Here is a 23,759-nt window from a genome sequence, read left to right on the forward strand (position 1 = left end):
CTAATGCCACATGAGATGAGACACGAGGTAAAAGAAACGAAGTAGCTTAAGACTCGTAATACTTGAATGAAATTATTGTTTAAGGAAAATTATTAAAAACTGGTATTGATCCACGTATGGTCAACATGGAAGGATTCTATTCGCCAATATAATGATTGCAGTGATTAGTCTCTGTTGAGACTCACGGATAGAAAATGTTTACATACTTAATTTACCAGGAATGTCTTTGTTGTTTGGGATTGTAAGCCTCGCTGATGCTCGGGTTGCCAGATCCTTACAAATTTAATATAATATAATGTAGCTATATATTCGGCACAAATTTTATCCTTTGTGGTAAGTCATGAATATTGAAACATAAAACAATCGTTTCTAAGATAACGCGACTTCTAAGTACATATAGCTGAATTATGCAGTCATAGCTAAATGAAGATCTAGAGACTATGAATCCTTAGACTGTCATTTCAGTTCAAGTCGCTGCTGCCTGCAATCTACTATTTGTCTCGCTCTGATGTAGGGTTTTGTTTTTGGAAGTAGTGTCGTTTTCGCGAGTTGTCATGAGTTTGAAGTGATCAGTGTTATACCATGTCTCCAGACGGACCAGACCGCATGTCAGGAAGCAGTTATTTCTGACTCCAGTCAACAAATTCACGGCGAAGCCTGCCGCGCCCAGCGTCCACTTCGACCGGATCAAGAGCTGCCTGGAGGAGTACACAGCCCCCAGGCACAAGATAAAGACCAAGGCTGCTTCCATGGAGGACCTCACACCCACCAAGAGAATCAAGAGAGAAAAGTACGTTGTAGACAAGATTCAGAACAAAAAAAAAAAAAGATATCTCTTGGCTCATTAGCTGATTATACCATGACTATAAAATATCACAAATCTAAAACATTTTATTAATTTAGCTTAACTTTGAGGACATTATCTTTTCTGCACAAATGAGATTCCTTGGACGTGACTTACGAACGACAAAATCATTACACAGAATAGCATCTGTAGAATACAATACATAGATTGTCCATATTGCGCGCTGCTGTAAGTTCCAGAGTTATCTGGAACGATAATAACCAAGGAGTTCGGATCACAGAACTGTCCAGGACATCACGGGCCGACCTGCCGCTAAGGTGGCGGTGGCGGGGTCCGTGGAACAGCGAGCGGGGGCCAGGGTGGCGCGGTTCATGCTGCTGGCGGCCTGGAGGAGGAGGAGGCACGAGATACGGTTCATGAGGAAGACGCTCGAGTTCCAGGTATGGAGGAATTGGTTCAATGGTGGGTGATGAAAACATGATGTAAAGATGCTCGGCCTGAGTATAACGTAGTGGCAATAAAAGTATCGGTCGGACTTAACTTACTATTGTTATTACTCATTCCTCGTTTACACCACATTATGGTTTCGTGAAAACTCAACCGTAAATAGTGCATGCTGTTTATTAATGTCATTATGTCAGGTGAGCTGTTCGGAACGTCTCCGGCTGCAGGTGTCCGCGCTCAAGTCACTGCTGGAGTCAGACACGGCCAAGGTCCGCCTCGCCATGAGGGAGCTGGACAGACTGAAGAAGATGCTGAGGGACAAGGAGGAGGAGAAGGCGCTGCTAGAGAAGGTCTGTGGCGAACGAAGGTCTTCCTTCTTAATGTTAGGGAATAGTCAGCGCTTGGTATTTGTTTTAACTAGGAATTGGTTTTAACGTTTAATATGTCTATGGCGTTGATGCGATTTAGAGTAATGCTTGAATTATATTTAAATACACAATCTCCCTCCATGTGCTAGAAAAGATTCATCAGTGTAGACCGGCGTCGTCTCCGCCTCCTCCCGATTCTCGTGTTGTAGTTTCTGTAGCAACTACGATAGACGAATATTTCACTATATATATTTTATCATAGTTATTACTTTGTCAGGAGAAGGTCGCGTTAGAGAAGGACGTCAGCGCGGCCGAGGACCGCGCCTCCGAGATGAGTATCGGTAAGCTTCCTCGCACGAGTGACGACGTCTTCACGAGACATAGAGAGTGATACTAAATACTAATCACGCTCCAGGCTGGCGGAACAGTCGCAACGAGCTCGAGAACACGCGCGCTGCGGCTCACAGGCTGGAGCAACAGCTGAAAAAGGAACAGGACAAGGTGGGGTTCAGGACGGAAATGACGTTGATGGTGAAGGATGTACTAACCCATCTCCGTTGTCCCCACGACTGCAGGTGGACAAGTTGGAGGGCGAGCTGTCCCAGCACAAGGTCATCGTCCGCAGCTGCCAGGCGCAGGCGGCGGCGCTGAGGAGGAGGCTGGACGAGCGAGGCGAACTGTTGCAGCAGACGGAGCAGCGCCTGGCCGAAGAGACCGAGTAGGAACACGTGCTTCTTAGGAGTCCATAACATTTCTTAAGCTCTCTCTCGTCACGGCCGTCTGTATCACCGTGTGAGTGTCCACAGAGCGCGGGAGCAGTGTTTGTCGGAGTGCTCCTCCCTACGGGAGCTGGTGTCTCGTCGCTCGGCGGAGGCGAGGGCGCGCGCGGAGCAGGCGGCGGCCCTGCAGGCGGATCTGCAGCACGTGAGGGACCAGCTGGAGGCCTGGCCCGCCTCGCTCACACGGTACACACCACACTGGCTCACACGAGCTTCATTTTAAGAAAAATTCTTTAAATTTTTTAAGTTTCATTTAATAGCAACAAGTTTTCGACTGTATATTTTTTCTCTCGAATTATAATTAGTAGAAATATTTATAATTGATCAATCGATGTCGGACGGGTTAGACAATCGGGACGACAGCAAACATCTTTTCTATATGCAAACAAACTGAGGACGTACAATAGATTCGGTCGTAACAGATCTATTCATATATATTCAACACGAAGCTTTTCTGTCTCCTAAGTCCGAGTTTCCATCGTCACACAACGTATCATAAGTCTTCACACGTTATAGTAATGTGTGACAATTCGAGCTCGGACTACGCACGCTGATTATTATGAAACTATGTCCGCATATTGTGTGAGGAAGACGTTCCGTACGTGTGTTCCGTCCTGGCAGGCTGCTGTGCGCGGCGAGGTCGTGGATACGGCGGCCGATGTCCGTGTCCCAGACCGTGCTGTGGTCGCTCACCCCCGCCCGCCACGGCTGTTGACTTCCTGCTCCGGCTGAAGGCGGACGAGCCTCCTCGTAGCGGCATGTCAGCTCGCATTATATTGCCCGACCACTTTTTAACATTCCGTGGCTCCGTCACATTTAGAACACAACACAAATGTCAATGTTAAAAGCGTTCCTCTTGTGACAGTTCGAGACTTTTTTTTATCTTAGGCATTATAGTTGCTTGGTTTGGACGGCGTTTACAATGAGTCTTTGGTAAGTATGTACTGAGCGTGGTTCGTTTATAATATATTGTATTAGGTCAAGTTGCGATGTTTTTAGGTAAGTCTGTTTTAGTTTTATAAGTCTGTGGTTTTAGTAATGTTAATAAAATGTTGTTATTTGACTTATTTGAATTATTATCAGTATATCAGAGGGGTTAACATACGAAAGTCTTTAATACCGTCAATAGTTCGAACGGGACGCTTGTGAGAGTTCACCCGGATTTATTTAACAATTTTTATAGTTTGTAAAATAATTTTCAAAATAATATAAGACACATAATACACTGACAGACATAAAATAGATTTTTAATATTAATTATACGATAAATGCTTTTCATTGTCTTTAATCGAAATGAATAAACAAGGTCAGGGGCAACACACTGCGATGAATCACTAATGTCGTGTTTTAGTAAATAGATCATGTTTGTATTGTCTGTGGATGAACTCGAGTCTTCTTTCGAGTGATCCGCGGGCATCTCTGTCCTTTTTTCGCTTCCAATTTCGATAATCTATTGAATAACTTGTCAAAAATTGTTTATATCGATATTTAGAACGGATTTACAAGCTTTCAGGTTTTGTAAGTAAATTTTTTTTACTACTATTTAAGATATCATGTTTTGCATGCGAGGTGAAAAGACAAATCGACAAAATAGTTGCCTTTAATTATTTCATTTACGGATGGCGTTCCTACTTCATATCAATCGATGTTTTGTGGTTTACTTCGTATGGAGAATAGTTACGAGCGCCACACGGCGCGGTCTTCAGCCGCCGCCGACGTAGACATCAAACGAGGACGAGGAAGTGCGTTGAGGCAAATAACAAACAAATAATTTTCTGTAATTATTTATTTTTTCAGTCTTACAATTCTATTCAACCAACTACAAACACATTACATCGGAATCGAATGCTACTGATTAGGCCGCGTTGATATTACACACGTTCATACATTTAAGAATACCCGTACACTTTTGCATACCATACACGTTAAATTTTTTTTCAACAGCAATTTTTAAAAAATGTTCATATAAAATGTTGCCATGTGAAAGAAGCTGCTCTCATCTCTACCAACATAATTGTTCTTAACTTGCATTGACGAAAAAAGCTGGGAATTTGATAATTATAATAAATATTTGGTAAATTACGACGAAATGACTAGTCCTTGGTAGGAATACAAAAATAATGACTTAGGCAATATAAGCTAAAGTTAATATTAACGGCTTACCTTAAACAAGACCACAAGTGTCGGACGTGCTGTGTCGAGGAAAGCTTTGGATATTTTTTTGGAAATATAACAATTAACGCAACACTGCATACACTTGAAAGAAATATTGTTTTTATAAATCTATTGGAAAAAATTCTGTCGTTACAGTAGAGACGTTGTAATAACGGCACATCTAATTGTCCTTATGCTAACATGAATAATCTAACAGTAAGTAGTCCACGGGACGGTAGGCCTCGGACACCATCAATGAAAAATACACACCCGGACTGAGTCCAGCGCGAGGGATGCAGTGTTGCCAAGATTTAGGCATTATACAGCTTCCGACCATCTACTTTGCAGCTAGATATAAGCTAAGGCGACACCAAAACAAACTTTTTACTAAAAACGAAATAAAAACAGAGAGATGATGGGTGACTGGTTTTTGAAATATTTAATTTAAAAAACGAATCATGACACTGGCAGAATATACTGTCCACGTCTTTGCACTGATGAAGGCCATATTATAAAAAAAAAATCTTTTAAAAACAGAACAATAAATTTAGGGCAATTAAAAATAATACTATAGTATAATTATTAATTACATTTGTTTGTTTAAAATATGATACTGGGATTAATCAAGTCAACGTGTAAACGTAAGTGATCCCTAAATGATAATAAAATGTTCATCCTAAGAGGGACATTCTTTGACACTCACATACTCTCGGTCTCAAGAGGCCCGTGAACAACGTAATTAAAACGGAAAAGAAAAGAGGCCGTTTGCAACAGACAGACAGGGACTGTATCTGAGAGGTTTAGCGCGTGCTAACACTTGAAGTCTTCACAGGAACAGGAAGTGTGCGCTGACTTCACGGAGGAATAACAAGTGTCAACAAGTTGTAATGCCTTTTTTAATCTCTTCATTTTTATTATCGCCTGTTACATTCGTAACCCTACTCGCTCTGAACTGTCCACCTTCTTTTGTACATTAGATTTTCTTAAATTAGTTTTTTTTTTGGCTGTTATTTTTACAACCTGCAATATCTGTTTGTTTCCATATTCATTGATAATCTTTTTTTTTGTATTATTTCTGTTAGTAATTGTCGTAACATAAGTCGGATTCATCTCTTACACAAAGTTAACATCTTTATGCGTATTAACTGTTCAAACTATCGCTAGGGGGACCGAGGTTTAATAAGACTATGTGATGTCGTTTCATAATCTCGGATTATATACATGGAATACATTTTTTTTCTAGATTATATGTTTTGAGTTCTCATGATAGGTTATATATAGTTGTGCGATGTGATACATTTGTGATTATCGTCGATATCATGGGAGCCTGACTGGAGTCCGCGGGGAGAGATCTCGCATACGAGTACACTGCTCTGTGCGAGACGCTGTAGCGGACACGACCTTCAACAGTTATAATAACAAAACAGAACGACACACAAACAGCCTCTCATGAGATCGTTCGGGAAATATCGCAGATAACGCTTTGGTATATTCTAGAAACACTGCCAGGGGTGAACACATCAGCTGCACGTTGACGAGTCACGTCGAGAGCCCGCCGTGAGTCCAGCCCTAACTTGTGCTTGAAGTAAAGCGAGGTCCTCTGACCTCTGGGTCAACATTATTGTCGCGCATTCAACATACACATTATCAATTCCTTCGCCGCGGACGATTCACATTGGCAGGAACAGGTTACAGCACTCCGTCCGCCGCCACTTGCAGACGTTGACGGAAATCTTCTTAGTCTAGGATACTCGACCTAGCGTTACGTTCAACAATATGTTTCAGCTACAACTTCTACGACTACCTGACTACGGCTCGGCTAGTTAACGGCCAGGACTACATGGAGCAGGTTCCACCGAAGCTGGAGCAGTCCACGGCTCGTGGTTCGAGAATTATCACTACGACATCTACAGAGAGTGCGATCGGAACATAGAGAGGAGCGGGAAAATAACACGAGCTCTGAACCGGCGGCTCAGGAAAATAACAGAGGGTTATTCAACACACACCGGCCTGCGGGCAGCGGGAGATGCGGGGCGGGGGCAGCGGGGCGGGGGCAGCGGAGCGGGGCGGACGACACCATGAACACACATTATATTCGTGAATATTAAACAAAATGAAATATCTCAAGATTCTTGTCTGTATCTGTCGAGCTCTTGATGCGTCCCCGCCCGCCCCCGCCCGTCCCCGCCCGCCCCCGCCGCTCTAACCGTCGTAGTACTCGTAAGTTTGTGTGGACGTTCAGATCATGCCGAAGCCCTCGCCGGCCTCGTTGATGGCCCACAGCAGTGCCCGGACGAGCTGGTCGTAGGAGTCGTAGTCCGGCAGACACAGCTGGTTGAAGCAGGTGTGTGCGGTCGGCAGCGCTCCGTGCGTGGGCGCGGCGGCGATCTGGAAGCGCGGGCTGAGATCCCGGAAGCCGCCCGGCGGCAGCTGCGAGCAACCTGTGGTGAACTGGAGCAAGCGTGCGCGCTCCTCGCCGCTGAAGCTGCCCACGGCCGCCCACAGCCAGCCCAGGCGCCGCTCCCACGAGCGCCCGGAGCCCGACACCAGCGCGTGCGCGCGCCAGTCCGCCACGCACAGCTCGCCCGTCCCGCACATGAGCAGCTCCAGCTCATTCTCGTCAAAGATGGCCAGCAGGTGGTCGGGCACCAGCAGCGTCAGGCCTCGCAGGAAGGCGTCGGTCTCGGGCCGCCAGCGAGCCGCCAGTCGCCACTGGGCCAGGGCGTCCAGATACTGCAGCTTGCTGCTGTTGCGGACCTGGGAGGGGTCAAAACGACAGAAAGTTGCAGGTGACCGATACACCACGTCAGATAAACCCGTTCCTGATTCTCTAATGTGCTGACACTCACCCTGATGGTGGAGCCGTTGGGCACCAGGTCCCTGGTCTCCAGCAGGCGGCCGCTGCTGTCGTAGACGTCGTCAGAGAAGTAGATCTCCGGCAGCGAGTCGGACGCGTCCAGATCCGTCTCCAGGATGTACTTAATTTTGGACAAATACAACTCCGGGTCGTCTTGTTCGAAGTACTAAAGGAAATTATTGTTTGTTGAGACGTTTAATGTACCGCACCTATTGCGAGCAAAATCTTTATTTGTCAATCGATCACTCGAGTCCATAGTAACCTTGTAGTGCACGCGCAGTCCTATGATCTGTGCCAGGAAAGACCTCGCGAGCCTCGCTCGCACGAGCTGCCTGTAGGCGCCCCCCAGCGCGCTCTCGTAGAGACATTTCCCGACCACCCGTCCGGCGAACTCGAAGTGCTTCAACTGAGGCGAGATCCCATCAGTACGGGCCACACGGCTGCGGTCCGCGTCCAGTACAGGTCGCGTGCTACCATACAGACCTTGAGATGCGCCGGCCTCTCGGGGTTGGGATGCACCAGGCCGGCGGGCGAGTCCTGGCACGATACGAACAGGCCGCAGCGCGCGTCGAACAGCTTCCCGCACAGCAGGGAGAACCACTCGCGCCTCACGCCGCCCCAGTCCACGCCTGACACCACCATGACATTACTCTATACAAGTCTCTATATAACAGTCGATGGAGACTCGGCCGCCTCGAGCACCACTCACCCTGCTCGCCCTGGAAGGTGACGTCGAAGTTCTTGCACCAGTCGGCCAAAGTGAAGTGCTTGGTGGCCTTGAAGCTGGAGCGCAGGAGGTCGGCGCGAGACACGCGCAGCGGCAGCTTGTCGTGCGGCAGACGCGCGTGGGCCTTGCGCACCTCGCTGTAGAAGTAGTCCTGCTTGTTTTTAAAACTGTCTTCGCCTCCGCAGTTGGCGATCAGGAGCTGAGTGAATGTAGCGGCCAGCAGGTCCCGCTGGGCGCAGTACAGGGTGAGGGGCGGCTGCACTCCGTCGTCTAGCGTCAGCTCGCCCCCCGGACCCGTGCCCTCGGGCCGCGGGCTCAGAATTAGCTAGAACAGAGGTCAAACGACAGACAACAAATAAGTAAGAAGCGGGAGGCTAACGGTCGTTACTGACGCAACTTCTGTTCCATACCTTTGTCGATGGACAGAGCCGAAACGAAGTGATGCGTTTAGGAATGAATCTGAGAAAGTAGTCCTTGAGCAGCAGCTGCTTAGCGCTGAGCACGCACAGGACACGGCGAGGTCGTGCGGACGGGGAGCTCGGACCCACCGTGCGAGCCTCCCACGTGGCGCCGCGCCGAGAACCCAACTGGCGCTGAACGGTTTCCGTGTCGGCCGCTGAGGTAAAGAAATGATGGATGTTTCCAGATCGCGGCCATTCGGAAAAATCGAGACAGTAACGGCGTCCGCACCTGTGAGGACGATACAATCGAACTCCCCGTTATGCAGGAGCGCTCCCTCGTAGTGAACGGCTGCGCGGAACACGCCAGCGCGCGGGAAGCACAGCGCCACGCTGACCCGGCGCTCGACAGAGTCGTACTCGATGGCGGCGGCCGCGTCTAGCTCGGGGTCGGCTTCACCGCTCGGATCACCGAGCGGGGAGAGGTGGACCGTGAAGCCGCGCGCCGCGGGGTGCTGCAGGGCCGCGGGGTTGTCGAAGCGGTCCCGCGGGTGGAGGTGGAGACGTCGCGGGCGGTGCTCCGTGCAGACGAGGGGGGCCCGCGCTCGGCCCACCCGCGACCGCCGCGCCTCCACACGGCCCGCACTGAACCACTTGCGGTGAGGTCCGCCCGCACCGACTTGTCCGCCTGCGCCACACAACATTCACGTTATAATAATTAATTTAGTAGGTGGTAGAGCCTAGCTGTAGTCATGTCATGAGCCTAGCTGCAAATCGAACATGGGCCGGCTCGTCCGGGGAAGTACCACCCTCTCACAGAAGATCGGCGTGAAGTAGCCTTTAATGTTTACGTTTCGTCCGATGAGTGAGAGAGCCGGTTGACCTTTCCCTATTTTCCTTTCCTTTCCTTATTTCCCGTCATTTCCTTTTTCCCACCCCTCCCTATTCCTATAAAACCAAGGTTGGCAACGCATCCGCAATAGAGATGTTGCGCTTGTCCATGGGCGACGGTGGCTACTGCCCACCAAGTGGGCCGTCTGGTCGTTTGCCACCTTTCACATAACAGTCCCTTTGTCTGCGTTTTGTTATGTAGGAGTTCTTAACTCCTGACCTTTCCTCGCATCCCAATCTTTATACCATTGATGGTAGCACATCGACAGAGCAGAAAAAACATTTCAGACATTGGAGCCACTTATTACCCTGTAAGTCACAGGCCGTAGCCGGAAAATAAGCTGCCAGTAACAGTTGGTCAGTCTCTGATCAGACCCACCGATCAGTATGTTGATGACGTACACCCCGGCGGTCCTCACGGTGAACTTGACCCGCGCGGTGTGCGCCTTGGCAGGGTCGCCAGATCCCAGCTCTACGACCGCCGCTATCTGGAACACAGATTATACATTCGGACGGCTGAATCTCTAGAAATAATCTTAACTTCGTGCGATTCTCCAAAGATAGTGATGGAATCTGTCAGAATGTTCTTTATCAACGTGATCCCACAAGTCACCTTCCTGGTCCCGTGTGAGATGTGTACGACCAGGTCGTCCGTGTCGCACACCGGGTAAGGCTGCCCGTTTCGTTGGTAACAGTGCACAGTGAAGCACATCGTCTCGCCTACAGCCTGTGGCTCCTCCCAGCCCCACTCCACCTGCCAACGTCAACCGAGCTCGTGATCGTCTCTGACCGAATACTCTACCACCTGAACCATCGTCAAAAACCTGTACCTTGCAGCTGGGCGGGTGAAGGTACTTCCCGGTGACGTACTGCAGCAGTGAGTGCTTGGCTTCGGGAGCCAGGGACGGCTGAGTCATAGCTGCCAGGGTCACCAGCCCACATACCGAGATGGACACCACCAGCATACCACCTACATATCGGAAAGGCCCCATCATCAGGTCTGAGAATATTTCATATGTTAGAATATTCCGAGGAGCGCAATAATACAGTTCGTAAACCATCAATACATTGTCTCCGGCAGACCCGTCGAGCCCGGCGCGGCAGAGGATGAGCTCATTAAACATTCAATTATTCTTACAACATAAGAGAATAACTAGATTGCTCGTTAACGCGTGCCCTGCTGAGGGTCCGATATATCTTATTCCTATCTGGAGTCACAGCGATTCAAGCGCTCGCCTTTCTCTGACTGTTAAATGCAATAGTTTCAGTTACTTTACGTTTGGTGATACGAAATGTTCACCTTTCTGCTACTGCTTGTTGGGAAAAACCTTTGAAGTATTAATTTATCGAGAGGCAACCGAGTTAGGAACATTCCGGAAACGACAGAGATGTGATCAAATAAAATAAAAATAGTTCTTTTATTTTTTATCTCAATGTAGTCTAATACTTCGTTTAAAAATGTCGCTAGGTTGAGGACGAGCCGGTGACACAGTGGTAAAGTGCGACGGCTAAACGAGCTGGACATGTGACAAACGAAGTCCCGGGCCGTGTTTTAACTTTTATCAATGTCAATACAACTTCTTTGGTAATGTCACTTCTGAAGCATCCATGTCTATGTTTTGTTTATTCTCAGAGTACGCGACGGTATGAATGTTATCTAAGACTTTCGCGAGTTTTATTCATTTAAATGAGTAAGAATGTTAATTCGCGAACAAATAAATATGTCCGGTGTGGACGCCGAGGCACTAATACCCTCTGGGATTTTCTTTTGCTTGTCATGTGTGTGTTGTAGGTAGCTTTATGATTATAGAACTTGCGGACACGAACGTGTCTCACACCGACCACCAGGTGAGCTATCGCGCTCGAGGACGCACTAGACGACGACAAGTGTTGGAATGAAATAGAAGCTGTGTTTATTCAAGATCAGAGATGTCAGTCCAGTGCCCACCCCATGTCCAGGCGTCCTGATGCTTGCTACTCTTGACCACGGCGCTCCACAGGTCCGACTTGAGCGACTGCAGGGCTTCCTTGCCGGTAGGGAGGCTCTGCCTCGCGGTGGACCACACGCTGAAGTCCTTGGGCTCGATGACGTGCCTCGCGGCGGAGTCCTCCACCCAGTACACGTCCTCCAGCGACGACACGTCCAAGCTCAGCAGTCTAGCGACATTATATGAATAGACAAACATTTTAAACAAACCTCTTAATAATAATATAAAGTCATTTCGAAAGGACCGATTTCATTCATTTAAATATAATTATCTAATATAAATGACACATTGAATACACACCTTTTTTTTTGACAAATTATGTTTATATTTTCCTATCTACGATATTTAAAATGTCTCGTACATGAATATAACATAACAAAAAGAAGACGTTGTTATTGAGATTGATGTGCCCTAATGTTGATTGATGCACAAAGTGGCCTTTGGTAAATATTGTTTGGATCAAGGTACTGACCGGATCCACTGACTTATTAATATTAATGATGATGAAGACGAGTCATACTTCAGTGACACGTTACTGTATTAATATTCCCTGATCCTTCTTATGTTTGGTCGTATCTAGACCTATCTCTTACACATAAAAGATTTCTTTCGACAACTGAAAATGTTGCAAGTGGACAATTTTATTTACGTCACGATGCGGACTCGCTGCGGTGTGGGAGAGCCACTTCGCCACTCGAAGTTCTACATGTAGCTAGCTATATAGGATGCTACGGAATATCCGAAAAGGAAATATTATAAGATGTCCAGTCCCCCCTCGTCTCCCCCTCGTCCCGAGGAACGTGCTCATAACTTTATACCGATTTATATTGATATTTAAATTTTTTGGCGCAATTTTTTTATCGTCATTCGTGACAATTACTTGAGTATTATTCTTTAGACGAAAAATATGAAAAAGATAATAATTAATTGATTTAAAATTGTATGAGACATTCCATCTAACAATAAGTAATTTTCGAGCGCCGCGTTCGCATCACATCAACACTCAGCATATACATATTCGGATCGCTGACACTAGTCGCTCTGTGAACCGTCGCCTTGCAGCTTTCACCGGCAGATTCCACTTTACATAATACAGTTGGGGGGACTTTGCCTGACTATTACATAACCGGGCGAACACTAGACATTGATTTGGGAATATTTATATCAGAGTGATTGATGTCCTCTAAATAAAGAAATCATTTTAAACTGAAATGAAACCAACTTGTCGGTTTTTAAAAGGTAATGGTTTATTTAAAAAAATCATTAGGGAGTAAACGGAGAAGCTATTGTGCAATATGAAAGGGAATCGGTCGGATTCTGTATCGGGCGTGGGAGGCTTTCGGTGATCATATAATATTCAGGGAGAGTTGCGAGCGGGATTACAAACTGAACGAGATTCAATGACTAAACTGCTGTCTTGTGTTTATGTATATTAAGAGTATATCTCTTTAAAGCGGAATACGGAATATTTATGTTCTTTAAAAGCTATATAACAAGTTGATTTTTTAGAAATATCGGATTAAGAATTAACTTAAATATACATAGAAATAGAGGTTAGCTGTTGAGTAAATGAAATGATTGCTGGACCCATGCCAACTCGTGTTTCACAAGTGCGAACAAAGAAACCTATCTTATAGCTGTCTGCAAACTGTAAATTGTATTTAAAACTCAGTGCCTAGTCATGTAACTTGTAAGCCGGCGTTAAGCTCTCCGACTACACACGAGGCATTTTAACACACGATTATCCGATTAGAAACAGCGACGTCTCCTGAACTAATGCGCTTTCGATCTACCAAGGATGCTCCGGGGCTCATTAACACTCACTGCATTCACAATTACCAAGTATTCACTCTCTTCACTGACCAGTGGCAACATTGTTTGTGACATTTTTTTTTATATCTGCACAGACGTATACCCTTTTTTCTGCATCCCTAATGTTAGTTACTTAAGAAAGCAGTTTAAAAACAAAGCTTTCCTTTTTAATGGCCACTAAAGATAAGTAAAAAAGACTTTGCAGTGATATAATTAAATTCTTATTAAGATGAGCAATAAGTATTAAAATCAATGCGAATAGCACTAATAACTAATCGTACTTGTCGAATTGGCAACCATCTTTTACAGATACAAAACAAACTATAGCAGACTTCCAGCGACGGAGCAGGCGCTACACTGTATAAGTCCTCGCATTCTAATATGAAACGCTTCGAAGGTAAACTTTTTATTGTTCCGAAGTCTTTGGCAACACTTGCCTCTGAACATTTCGGTTTGACGTAAGCGGATCGGCTAGAAACTTTAAACTGATCTGAACACAACTTGCTCTCTCAAGACACGAGCGGCCTTATTGGATATCGAGAATAGAAAACGTAGCGTTTGTAATGTGTTCCTGTTATTGACACATGATAACATTTCAACTAAACGTCTCAGTTCCGTTTGATCTCGTCTCCTCGGAACTCCTCGAAGCTGTGCTCCCATTCACCTAAACATCTCATTTGAACGGTTGTTGGCCTAAACATCACCTAATCCGCGTCATCTATGAATGTACTCTAACAATGTAGTTTACATCTTGGTTTTCATATATTTTCATATATTTTTTTATATTTTACGAAAAAATATTCAACTCTTGTTATAGGAACAGCTGAAACCGAGATATGGTTCGAGCTAAATTAAAAATGTCGCATGCAAATTGGTTCGTCCATCACGCTGAAAGGAATTTCCCACAATGGAGTGTTCTATTTTAAGCGCTTATTTTTAAGGCTTTGTTTGTCGGAGATATATTTGATATTTATAATTAAAAAGAGCAGAAATATTAAAAGGGAAAATTTTAAGAATGTTTTATATAGACTCGTAATACGCGAACAAACGTTAATACGTATGTTATCACACACACTCACTCACGAACACTCACGTTTCATGTCTTCAAATAAATATAGCGGAGAGTTGTCAACGCAACACGAAGAATGTGAAAGGAAAGTTGAATTATGTAAAACATGAACGTGTGCTATCGATATGCGACAGACGTTCAGATATTATACAGACATTTATATTACATATGAGGTCGGAGCGACCGCTAAGGCAACAGAGATTTAAAAATCACATATATAACAGACTAGATGTAGGTGCGCTGCACTGCGGCACATTTTATTTTCCAATTCATGCTGTTTTTTATGAGTCGATTGGAATAACCATACTTAATGAGGTCTAAGGTTTTCGCTAGTATTTATTAAAATAAAATTAATATATTTCGGATTTACTACGCGAATTTTATTATTTTAAAAACTACATAAACCCGACGTTTCGGTTACTTTTCAGCGACCGTGATCACGGGCAGACGAGATGTGTCTCGACACACTCAACGAAGTAACTCCGAAAAATATTAGTTTTATTTTAATGAACATACTTTTAACTGTCGGTATGTTTGTATTTGAGTCACGCGACCTTCGAGGTGTCTTCTATTCGAGACTATTACATGAGGTGATTAGTGGCTCCAATACAATGGCTGACGGCCTTAAAGATAACGACTTCACGGAACCAGGGAGCGTTGTTGATGGAGGCGAAATTAAAACAGTCGAGCTCGTTAAGAATAGTATCCTGGTTCCCTGCACTATCAGCACTTAACAGATCCATACAGATGTCTTCAAGTCTCTGTAATCCAACGGCGACCTGGATTTTGGATTCATCGACTACATACTTGTCTAAGAAACTGATTTTCATTCACATCGAAAGTTACTACGATGGACTGCTGCGGAATATTCCGTGTTAAAAGCTGGGATCCTCGAAGGGTTCTCCTCCTCGAATGCTGGGATCCTCGAAGCGAAAGGTTGAAGGAAACGTGCTCTGACGTTCTGACGTGATAATACATGTGACGCCCTCGTTTGATTGATGGAGAGTAATGTATTGTCAGAGCAGACACAGGATGTAATTGTTATAATTGACTCTGTTACTACGTTATTCTTTCCATCGACACTAACTTGGGATAAGCGTGTTGCAGTTTGTGCGTGGCCAGCCACTGTCGCAGGATGAGTCGTTGTTGCAGCACGTGGGCCGCGCGCCGCAAGCGACGCTCCTCAGCCGCGGGCAGCTCCGGGAGGCGCTCCATGTTCTCCGGTGAACCGCATCCAGACAACGTCGATATACCTGAAGAATAGAAGTTGGCGACATGTCACTTGCAAGCCTCGTGTCAACTCGCCAAGTAAAAGCTTTTAACACGACCCCTCGATCTATCTAACTACTCTCAAACCGATTTATTTCATCGAAGTAGCCCTGGCGCATTGAAAGACATACAAAAAAAATAGTTATCTAAAAGAAAAACGCTGTTTCCGCTCCGTGTGGTGCAACAGATGTAGCCGAGTGATACATGTAACAATGTTAATTGATGTCGCAGTAGAAATAATGCCTTATATGTTCATTAGTACCACAGAAAACAATGAAACGGACTAACTAGAAAAAACCGATTGTATTATATCAAATTAATTTATATTTTCATCAAGCAAGCGGCGTTGTTTTGTGATGTCTGTTATAGTCTGTCGAGACTCAAATGTTTAGCGTAAAGTTTGGGACCGTGTATATCCATCAGGCGCTAATAGTTTGTTGTCGGTCCGTAGCTTAGCGACGGCGACCTCCGCCGCGGTCCTTATAGAATAGGAGCATTAAAATATTTCGTACCATCTTGCTTCAGTGTGACTTATAATGAATACGAATATTCTAATCTTTACAGGTAACTGAATACATATACATACTTATATAGTAATGAATATTTATCCTCCTTTTCTATTTAGAGCTTTTTATACAAATATTTATTTATATAAGAAGAGACAGAAACGATGTAACACTTATATATATATTGAGAATATTAGAGTAGAAGTGGCAAGTAGCCAGAACGTAACTATCAGAGCTCAGTCTATTAAAACTTAAATTTGTGTAGAAAACTTAAAGTTCCTTTAATTTATAATATAACATTACTTTACACTTCCTTGTAAGGTTTATATCAATTTCAAATATTTCTATAAATATTTAGTTGCCAACATTATATAATATATAGTATATTCATAATAGTTACATAACTTATTAACCGGACACTGAAAGGAGGCTTCCGAAGAAAATTGCATGTTCACGTGAGACACGCCGGGTGACGTCACTATCCCTTAACGAGCCTGCAGCTTTCAAACCATCGTGTGACGCGATGCTGCAATGTCTGAGCAGCTTTTATTAGCACTGCTTAAAGCAGAATTTACTAATGAATAAATAAACTTCGTACGGATTGAATAGCTCAGTAACTGATAATTGCTCTTCAGGAATGATGACACGGTTACTTTTTCTATGTTCAGAAGGTCACAGGTCAAGGTCGAGAATAATCTTATCATGTATCATATGCTGTGAGGTCTAGTGTGCTCTCATCGAGAGCTGGTGGAGGTTCGAGAGATGCAGACGATCAATAGTGCTATAAACATGTTGCACAAAGAATTACCGCATGATACAACACAACGACGATTACATGATTAATGATATGATCTCATGGCTGCCTAATTTGTCAACTAAGGTCAACTGTTTCAGTCACTCTACCTCTGTTAACTGTGGCACAACCCTACTGAGGCTGCCTGTCACATCTCATATCGAAGATAAATCTATCCTCATTCTGGGCCTTCCGTTAGCTTTTCCTCATCCTGAGTCTATTTTAATTTCCTTGTCACATGTATGAAAGCGTAATATTGTTTCACAATCCAATATTTGCATGAACAAGTCGCTAGTCTATCAATTTATTAATATGGGTAGTGAAATAGTGGATCCTTTTCGATTAAGAGAAAAACAATTTGAAGAAAACTACACATCAAAGGCAGTGCACACAACTGTGATTATAATAAAATGTAGAAGTCGGTTTACAATCGAACATTTATTTAATAAAAACTAAGTGAAAATAATTAGATAACATCTCGCCGTATATTGTCCAAGCACCGACTTGCCAGGTCGCCAAGAACGAGTGAAAGCAACGCTTATACATTTGTGTACAGACATAAACAATTCGGGGGTTGGTTTTGGTAAAACATCGAGAGTAAATAACTGCCAACTTTTGGTTCTACGACATTATTTTTGATTGGTAAAGTTTTATAGCGTGTGTTCTTCGGCCTCGAAGTTCCCATGAAAGACCCAACGATATAGATAACGTACACTCACTGTTAGTTTGCGTTTAAATCACGAACTAAGAAATTAAAGCGATAGTAGGCGGATTGTTATTACAAACATTATAAATACAAGTTTACGGTGCAGTAGGTTCTTCGGTACTTTTATAAGGTAAAACATTCGTTTGAACTGTGGTCGTTGACCTCAATCATAGCATCAAAATAATATAATTTGTAAGGCTGTACATGGCTCATAAAGACTATGATATGATTTATGCGAAAAAGTTATCAATGAGGTAAAAAGTGATATGAGAGCACATTGGTCACTAGTCCTCTATATAACACCTTGTACCTCGGCGTCGATGCTGTCTTAATAGATATTTTAACTTTATGTATGTATAAAAATGTTTGGAACACAAATTTCGTAAAACCTTCGGCAATCACTAGATAGGTAACATTGTTAGTATCGAGTACAGACATTATATTGGTGAAGTGAAATACGAAAGGCAACTTGTGTTAATATTGAACTTTGATATTTCAATGTTTTAATTCATGATGCTAGTAAACCATAATGAGGATAGAAAGTAATCACTCAGCGTTAGGTAATAAATGTAGAAATCCAGTCCCAGAAGATGCAGAACGTAATAGTCTGAGATAAGGAATGGGGAAATTGTCTTAGACAATACGATAGCAGTTAAGAAGACATGGAAATAATCAGCGACCTGTATGAAACTGATAACAGAATGAGAACCTCACGAGACAATTTAAAGATATATGTTGTCCTATAATAATTACTTGGCAACACGGGAATTATGAACCTTCTCCTAAGAGTAAGGGCATGTATACAATGATGGGACTCGATGTATTCTGGTAAATTTAAAATCAGCTTGAAGACACTTCAGTGAGGGTGGATTAATGTTCTGACTTACATAATATATTACATTAAATAAACATGAAAGTGATGCGAGGGATGTTATAGATCGGGTTTGTTTATTAAAATAAAACAATTGTAATGATCATAATTATCAAAGTTCTTAATTGATAACATTCCCAAGTGTGTACGTTGACTGTACTTGAACCATTAATCTCAGTGCTTTTATATATCGATGTTAGTTTTCATCGCCGAATCGAGAATCCGGTTTCAATCCGACATCGTGATGACGAAGACATTTAAGTTACTTAACATACAAACGCTGAATATACTATACCTGCATATATTGTTAAACAGTGAAGACGTTCCGAGCCGAGGTAGTTAAAGAGAGATTCGATGGTGGAGTCAATATTGTCTGTGATGTGTGAATAACGGATTACGCAATCGATGCACTTGTTGCCGTAAATGGGACGCGGGAACCGGGCCTTCGACCGGCCCCGGGGTTACGGTGACAGAGCCTGTGGAAAAGTCCGGGAACCGCCCGGAAACCACCCGGCGGGACACATAGATTCACAATTGTATAGCCTTATTAAAAACACACAGGTTCGTTCGAAATTTCTAAGGTACTTCATTCATGACTAGAGACTTGTTTATTTAAATTTCTTATAAGAAAGAATTACTCAGAATTCAACCCCAAGTTATATCAGGAGGAGCGACTTTTTTGATTTGAAACGTTGACTCTAGCGTTGATCTACAATATCTAAAAGCACACGCTTTTTAAAATAAATTCAGATTTTCGGGTGTGACTCGCTGTAGAGTGTACAAAATTTCAAATACATATCTATTTTAATAGGTAATATGTTTGTGGGATATTTATAGTAAAATTATGAAGTAGTAACATAACGTCGGTGAGTCTCGTACTCGTAGATGTTCTGTATGCCGTTCTGAGGCTGGTCGTAAAACTCCCGAGTCCGGGTTAAGAGTGGCTCGAGTGCCTTTAAAATTTGTTAGCAAACAATGAAAGTAAAGAGGTCAAGTTCATGCATGATTTGAGTCAACCTTTGAAAACAAACCGTCCTCTACCGCCCTCGACCGCACTCGCGCCTCTTAAATAAAATGACTTACATATAACAAATGTTAAGTAGTAAGTCGACACAGATTAATACAATATAATACACTGCTACTTGTGTTTTGATATCATAACACATTTTATCCGTGCTATGGAATATAATTTAAAATGAACAGTTTTCCCACTAAACCCGTATGGAACCATCATCTGATACCTATACTTTGTCTGTCTCTCTGTTTCTTTGTTCTGGCTCACCTCTGTAACGGTTGGACCGAGTTTGACAAGACTCTCGCTCACAGATAGGTAATAAGGGAAAATTTTCAATTGGACTCTATGAGTCCTTTAATAATAGCCTAATTTTCAATGTTTTTCAGGGATTTTCGAAAAATCGAATTTGACTTTATAAGAGCGATGACATTCGCAAAAAGGAGGTAATAAATATTTTATTTAACAGTCTAGCCTTTAGCGTATAGCCTTTTTTGTTACATACATTAAGTAATCAGTTAATGAATTTTATGTTTTTTAATTAATATAATTATGTGGTATCAGACAAAAATAAAAGTCCAGCATGATATGATACATCAAGAAAACTCAACTAAATATCGACCAAGTCGATTTGTACGCTTACCACCAGTCTATACATCAATCCACGTAGGGAGCGTTAACAGTTTATCGTACATAAATCTTCGCATATTATAATATTAACCTAGGTTATTTAATGAGAAACGGGAATCTGTTCGTGTGCAGTGTAATACGCACTCGTATTAAGCGTACCGTTCACAAACTTACAACGTTTAATTAATATTCCCTCGCTTCGAACATCGCGATACAAGGTTTATATACAGACGAATAATATCACTGCTTATTTTTTTTGTTTGTTTGTAATATATAGAACCTTACGAGACCTAGAAGTTAATATAAACGAACTCATATTCAAAAACTTTACGAAGATTTATTTAATGAAAATAAATTTCATAGATGTTCGATAAATAAATCATTACGAAAACAGTGTATTGGAGCTTGAAAAATATTCTATTAAATAGGAATTTTCAAAAACAATGAACAGGTGTTTTTAATAAATTTAAACAACAAAACTAAATATGTGATACGGTTTAATTAGAATGTCTATTACAATGGAAACCCGTACGCTTAGGACGAGTTTTCTCTAGCACTACATACGAATTGTTTCGCGTTTCTAAGTTAACAGCCTACGTTAATACTGTAATGTCCTTAGATTAATAATCAAAAACTGTTAACGCTCTGTGTGCAGTGTGACGGTGTAAACTTGTGGTAAGCGAACTCTTGTGATCACTGACAGCCTTTGAAACTAATAATATAAGTTTAAACAACGAAATAGTTTACATGAACATAACGTAATAAGTCAGTTGATTCTCATCCAAGGATTGCCAGTCACAGAGTGGCTCGACACCATTACCTGAGAAGGTGGACATCCCCGACAGCAGCGACAGCCCCGAGTGTCTGCTGTTGGAAGGATGGATCATCCCTATGGAGCATATTTCAGAGTCCTCGAACTGCCACATAATTGATACTACGATACGGATTTACCGAAATATACACCTCTGACTCTTTGTGCTCTTCGCCTAAATTATATGAGATGTTATATTCAAAGTTCGCTTCCGAACTTCCCCAGGGATCAAACACGATAGTTAATATTAATTATATATTTTTTTATCACATTACATTGACATTAGTTTACAGCGAGTGATGTAGAAGGATATGCATATGGTTGGAAGTGTCCTCGCAACACAAAGGTTGCGGCGCGACTGAGGACTAACGGCCTTTGGGTGAGACGGGCGGGAAACACCCCCGTCGGAACGGGGGGATGGGGGAGTGGAAGTGACGTCACTGTGTAGCTAGTCAAACTAAAACCTTTTATGATCTACCGTAATTAAGGCCTGACAATAAAACGAAAAAACAATTCAACAACTAACTATAAAACTACTGAAGAATAATTAAAACTACACAGTATCTAAATGAATGACAAATTACTAGTGTAAAGTTGAATAACTTTTTGCAGAAATCATCAGAATTAAAGAGCAGCTTAACAATTATTTAATAGGCTCTCCTGGATCCTCAATACTGACGAGTGAAGGGGGATTGGGGATTTGATGTCACAATTAAAGGAGAAAGTGCATTAATAGTTGTTGCATTATATTTATACACAGTCATTGATGTGGCCTCGACATGCCGGAGCATCTTGTACACATACTGGAACACGACCAAAGGAAAACCTACTTTGTTTGTGTTAAGGATTGAGCCGTACAAAAGATACAATCATTTAATTTTGAATGATTGCCGTTATAAAAAATATGTTCTCTTATAAGTATTTATTTCATTACTTATAAACATACAGTTGAGTTTTTAATTGAAGAATACTTGTATATTTTGTGTTTAGTATAAGAACTTAATGGTCATGGCTATGAGCTGTAGCTATGTGTGTTTGTATTTTTTATTTCACATAAAATTTTCTATGTGTTCTCTGTCAAATTAAAATTTATTTTCTATCACACACACCAGTCTCAATTTTATTTTATTAAAAGATGTGAATACATTTTATATGAACAAAATATATTATACATAACTAAAAAATAAATTAACAATATAATCTTCACTTAAGTTTAGATATTTTTTTCAATTTTTAGAGAAATATATAAATATTTATGTTAGTTGTTAAAATATTTCTCTATTATTCACTATATGCATTCATTAGCCTACTATTTATAAACCAACAATGTAAACAGCTCTTAATAAAACCAAAACAAATACGCCTATTTTTTTCATTACTCTACTCACCGAGATCTTTGAATAATTTCTTATATTCTCCGAGATCATTTTGTTCCAGCCACTCGTCAACTTCAGAAATATTATCTTCAAATATCTCACTTAAAACTAATCTGGTTATATAAATGAGAGTTAACAAAATAAAAACATTACCACAGTAATTTATTCTACTTAACATAATACGGACTTTTAGTCATCATTACATAGTTTTTAGGAAAACAAACAACAATTGCTACACCCATATATGTAATAGTTTGTATCATGCACAAACGTCACATCTGACATATGTCAAAAGCAATTTTTAGCGAAAACAATCATTTGCAAGGATTGCTAAAAATTAAAGCAAAATTAAAAATATATTTAAATTAAATCTCCTCGTTGAAATACAGTTTGAAATAAAGTAGTTTCTATTCTTTAAAGTCGTTGAGGACTAAAAAGTTTTAATAGTTTCAATATCTTATTATCTCCAAATTAGGGACTGAACATAAATCACCACTCCGACGTAAGATCAAATAAAAAAAGATCAAAGTTCAAATCTCGTCTTGTAAACAGATAATATTTTTGTGTGTAATTAACTACGTATGTTAATGATTGGAGAGGCGGTGCTTCTCCTTGGTTAAGAACATCTTTTGCCTAATTGTCTTGTAGTTGATGTAATGAAAAAGCAATCTAGTATATATATGTATTGTTATATTATAATTTACATATTAATCATTGAGACGAGTTTACAGTGCTAAGTTCCGATGGCGACTGTCGATACAAATATAATAATTTATTTATTTAGTATGTAACATATCGAATATCGGTTTGTTTCTAAGTGCCAATACGGAAGGTGATTTTCGCTTACATTAATAACATCATAATATATAAAACGTAGGCACATCACTTCCCTTCCTTTAAAAAACACTATCTGTAATTGTAAATGGACTGTTTTGGCGATTTCATCATTTTAATTATTTATTTATTTTTTGTTATTTTATTTTATTTTATTTCAAAATATTTCACAAACATTTTTATTTAAGCAAAATTAACATCTCATAATTTTCTGGGTTAAAAAAAAACATTGTAAATACTACTCTCTCTAAGAACAACCTCACAACTCACCAATGCTCCATCCATAAACATATTGGCCGTTTCTCCTTCAATAACCTTCGATAAAAATATACATTTCAAATATTTATAAATATAAAACTTATAAGATTCCGTATGTAAAGTGACGATGCAAATTTGAGCTAAAAAAATTGTATTCAAAAAAATTTTAAAAGGAAGCTTAATGTTTTATTTAAATATTATTCTATTCCTACATGCATTCTCCAGGAGGTGCTACATGTCCATTAAACTTGAGACTAAACTAAAACCTCTCTTATCAATAAGTTTTTTGAAACAAAGGGCAGTAGCATAATGTTATGATCATAATAAAGATTTATACATATAACTAGATTCAGTTTCAAAGTACGTGCGGCTGTCAAAATATCAAGTCCTTCGTAGTTTTT

The 23,759-nt window shown here is 41.6% G+C and overlaps 2 protein-coding genes across 4 annotated transcripts; one reads left to right on the plus strand and one right to left on the minus strand.

Annotated features, from left to right (window-relative positions):
• The first annotated feature begins 8 nt into the window (after window positions 1–8).
• Window positions 9–3,459, plus strand: LOC116768448 (myosin-8-like). 2 transcript variants are annotated; one of them, XM_061527280.1, is made up of 9 exons: window positions 9–27; window positions 593–790; window positions 1,086–1,245; window positions 1,447–1,599; window positions 1,895–1,958; window positions 2,033–2,118; window positions 2,193–2,335; window positions 2,424–2,582; window positions 3,018–3,459. In XM_061527280.1, the coding sequence occupies exons 2-9, from the start codon at window positions 750–752 to the stop codon at window positions 3,109–3,111; spliced, it is 900 nt and encodes a 299-aa protein (XP_061383264.1). In that variant the 5' UTR covers window positions 9–27; window positions 593–749; the 3' UTR covers window positions 3,112–3,459. The 2 variants fall into 2 exon arrangements, with proteins under 2 accessions (XP_061383264.1, XP_061383262.1); XM_061527278.1 differs by lacking the exon at window positions 9–27 and adding an exon at window positions 174–333.
• Window positions 3,460–6,734: 3,275 nt separating this feature from the next.
• On the minus strand, window positions 6,735–22,764 carry LOC133320120 (apoptosis-resistant E3 ubiquitin protein ligase 1-like). Of its 2 annotated transcripts, none has more exons than XM_061527224.1 (13): window positions 22,279–22,764; window positions 15,380–15,545; window positions 11,372–11,580; window positions 10,254–10,393; window positions 10,037–10,177; window positions 9,803–9,911; window positions 8,825–9,220; window positions 8,545–8,750; window positions 8,117–8,459; window positions 7,891–8,036; window positions 7,670–7,813; window positions 7,400–7,573; window positions 6,735–7,307 (listed from the first exon to the last, which is right to left on the minus strand). In XM_061527224.1, exons 1-13 carry the CDS (start codon window positions 22,442–22,444, stop codon window positions 6,789–6,791), a joined length of 2,859 nt encoding a protein of 952 aa, XP_061383208.1. In that variant the 5' UTR covers window positions 22,445–22,764; the 3' UTR covers window positions 6,735–6,788. The 2 variants fall into 2 exon arrangements, with proteins under 2 accessions (XP_061383208.1, XP_061383213.1); XM_061527229.1 differs by lacking the exon at window positions 22,279–22,764 and adding an exon at window positions 20,900–21,236.
• Window positions 22,765–23,759: the final 995 nt, after the last annotated feature.

The sequence above is a fragment of the Danaus plexippus genome, chromosome 4 (assembly GCF_018135715.1).
Source record: "Danaus plexippus chromosome 4, MEX_DaPlex, whole genome shotgun sequence".
NCBI classification, from domain to species: Eukaryota; Metazoa; Arthropoda; class Insecta; order Lepidoptera; family Nymphalidae; genus Danaus; species Danaus plexippus.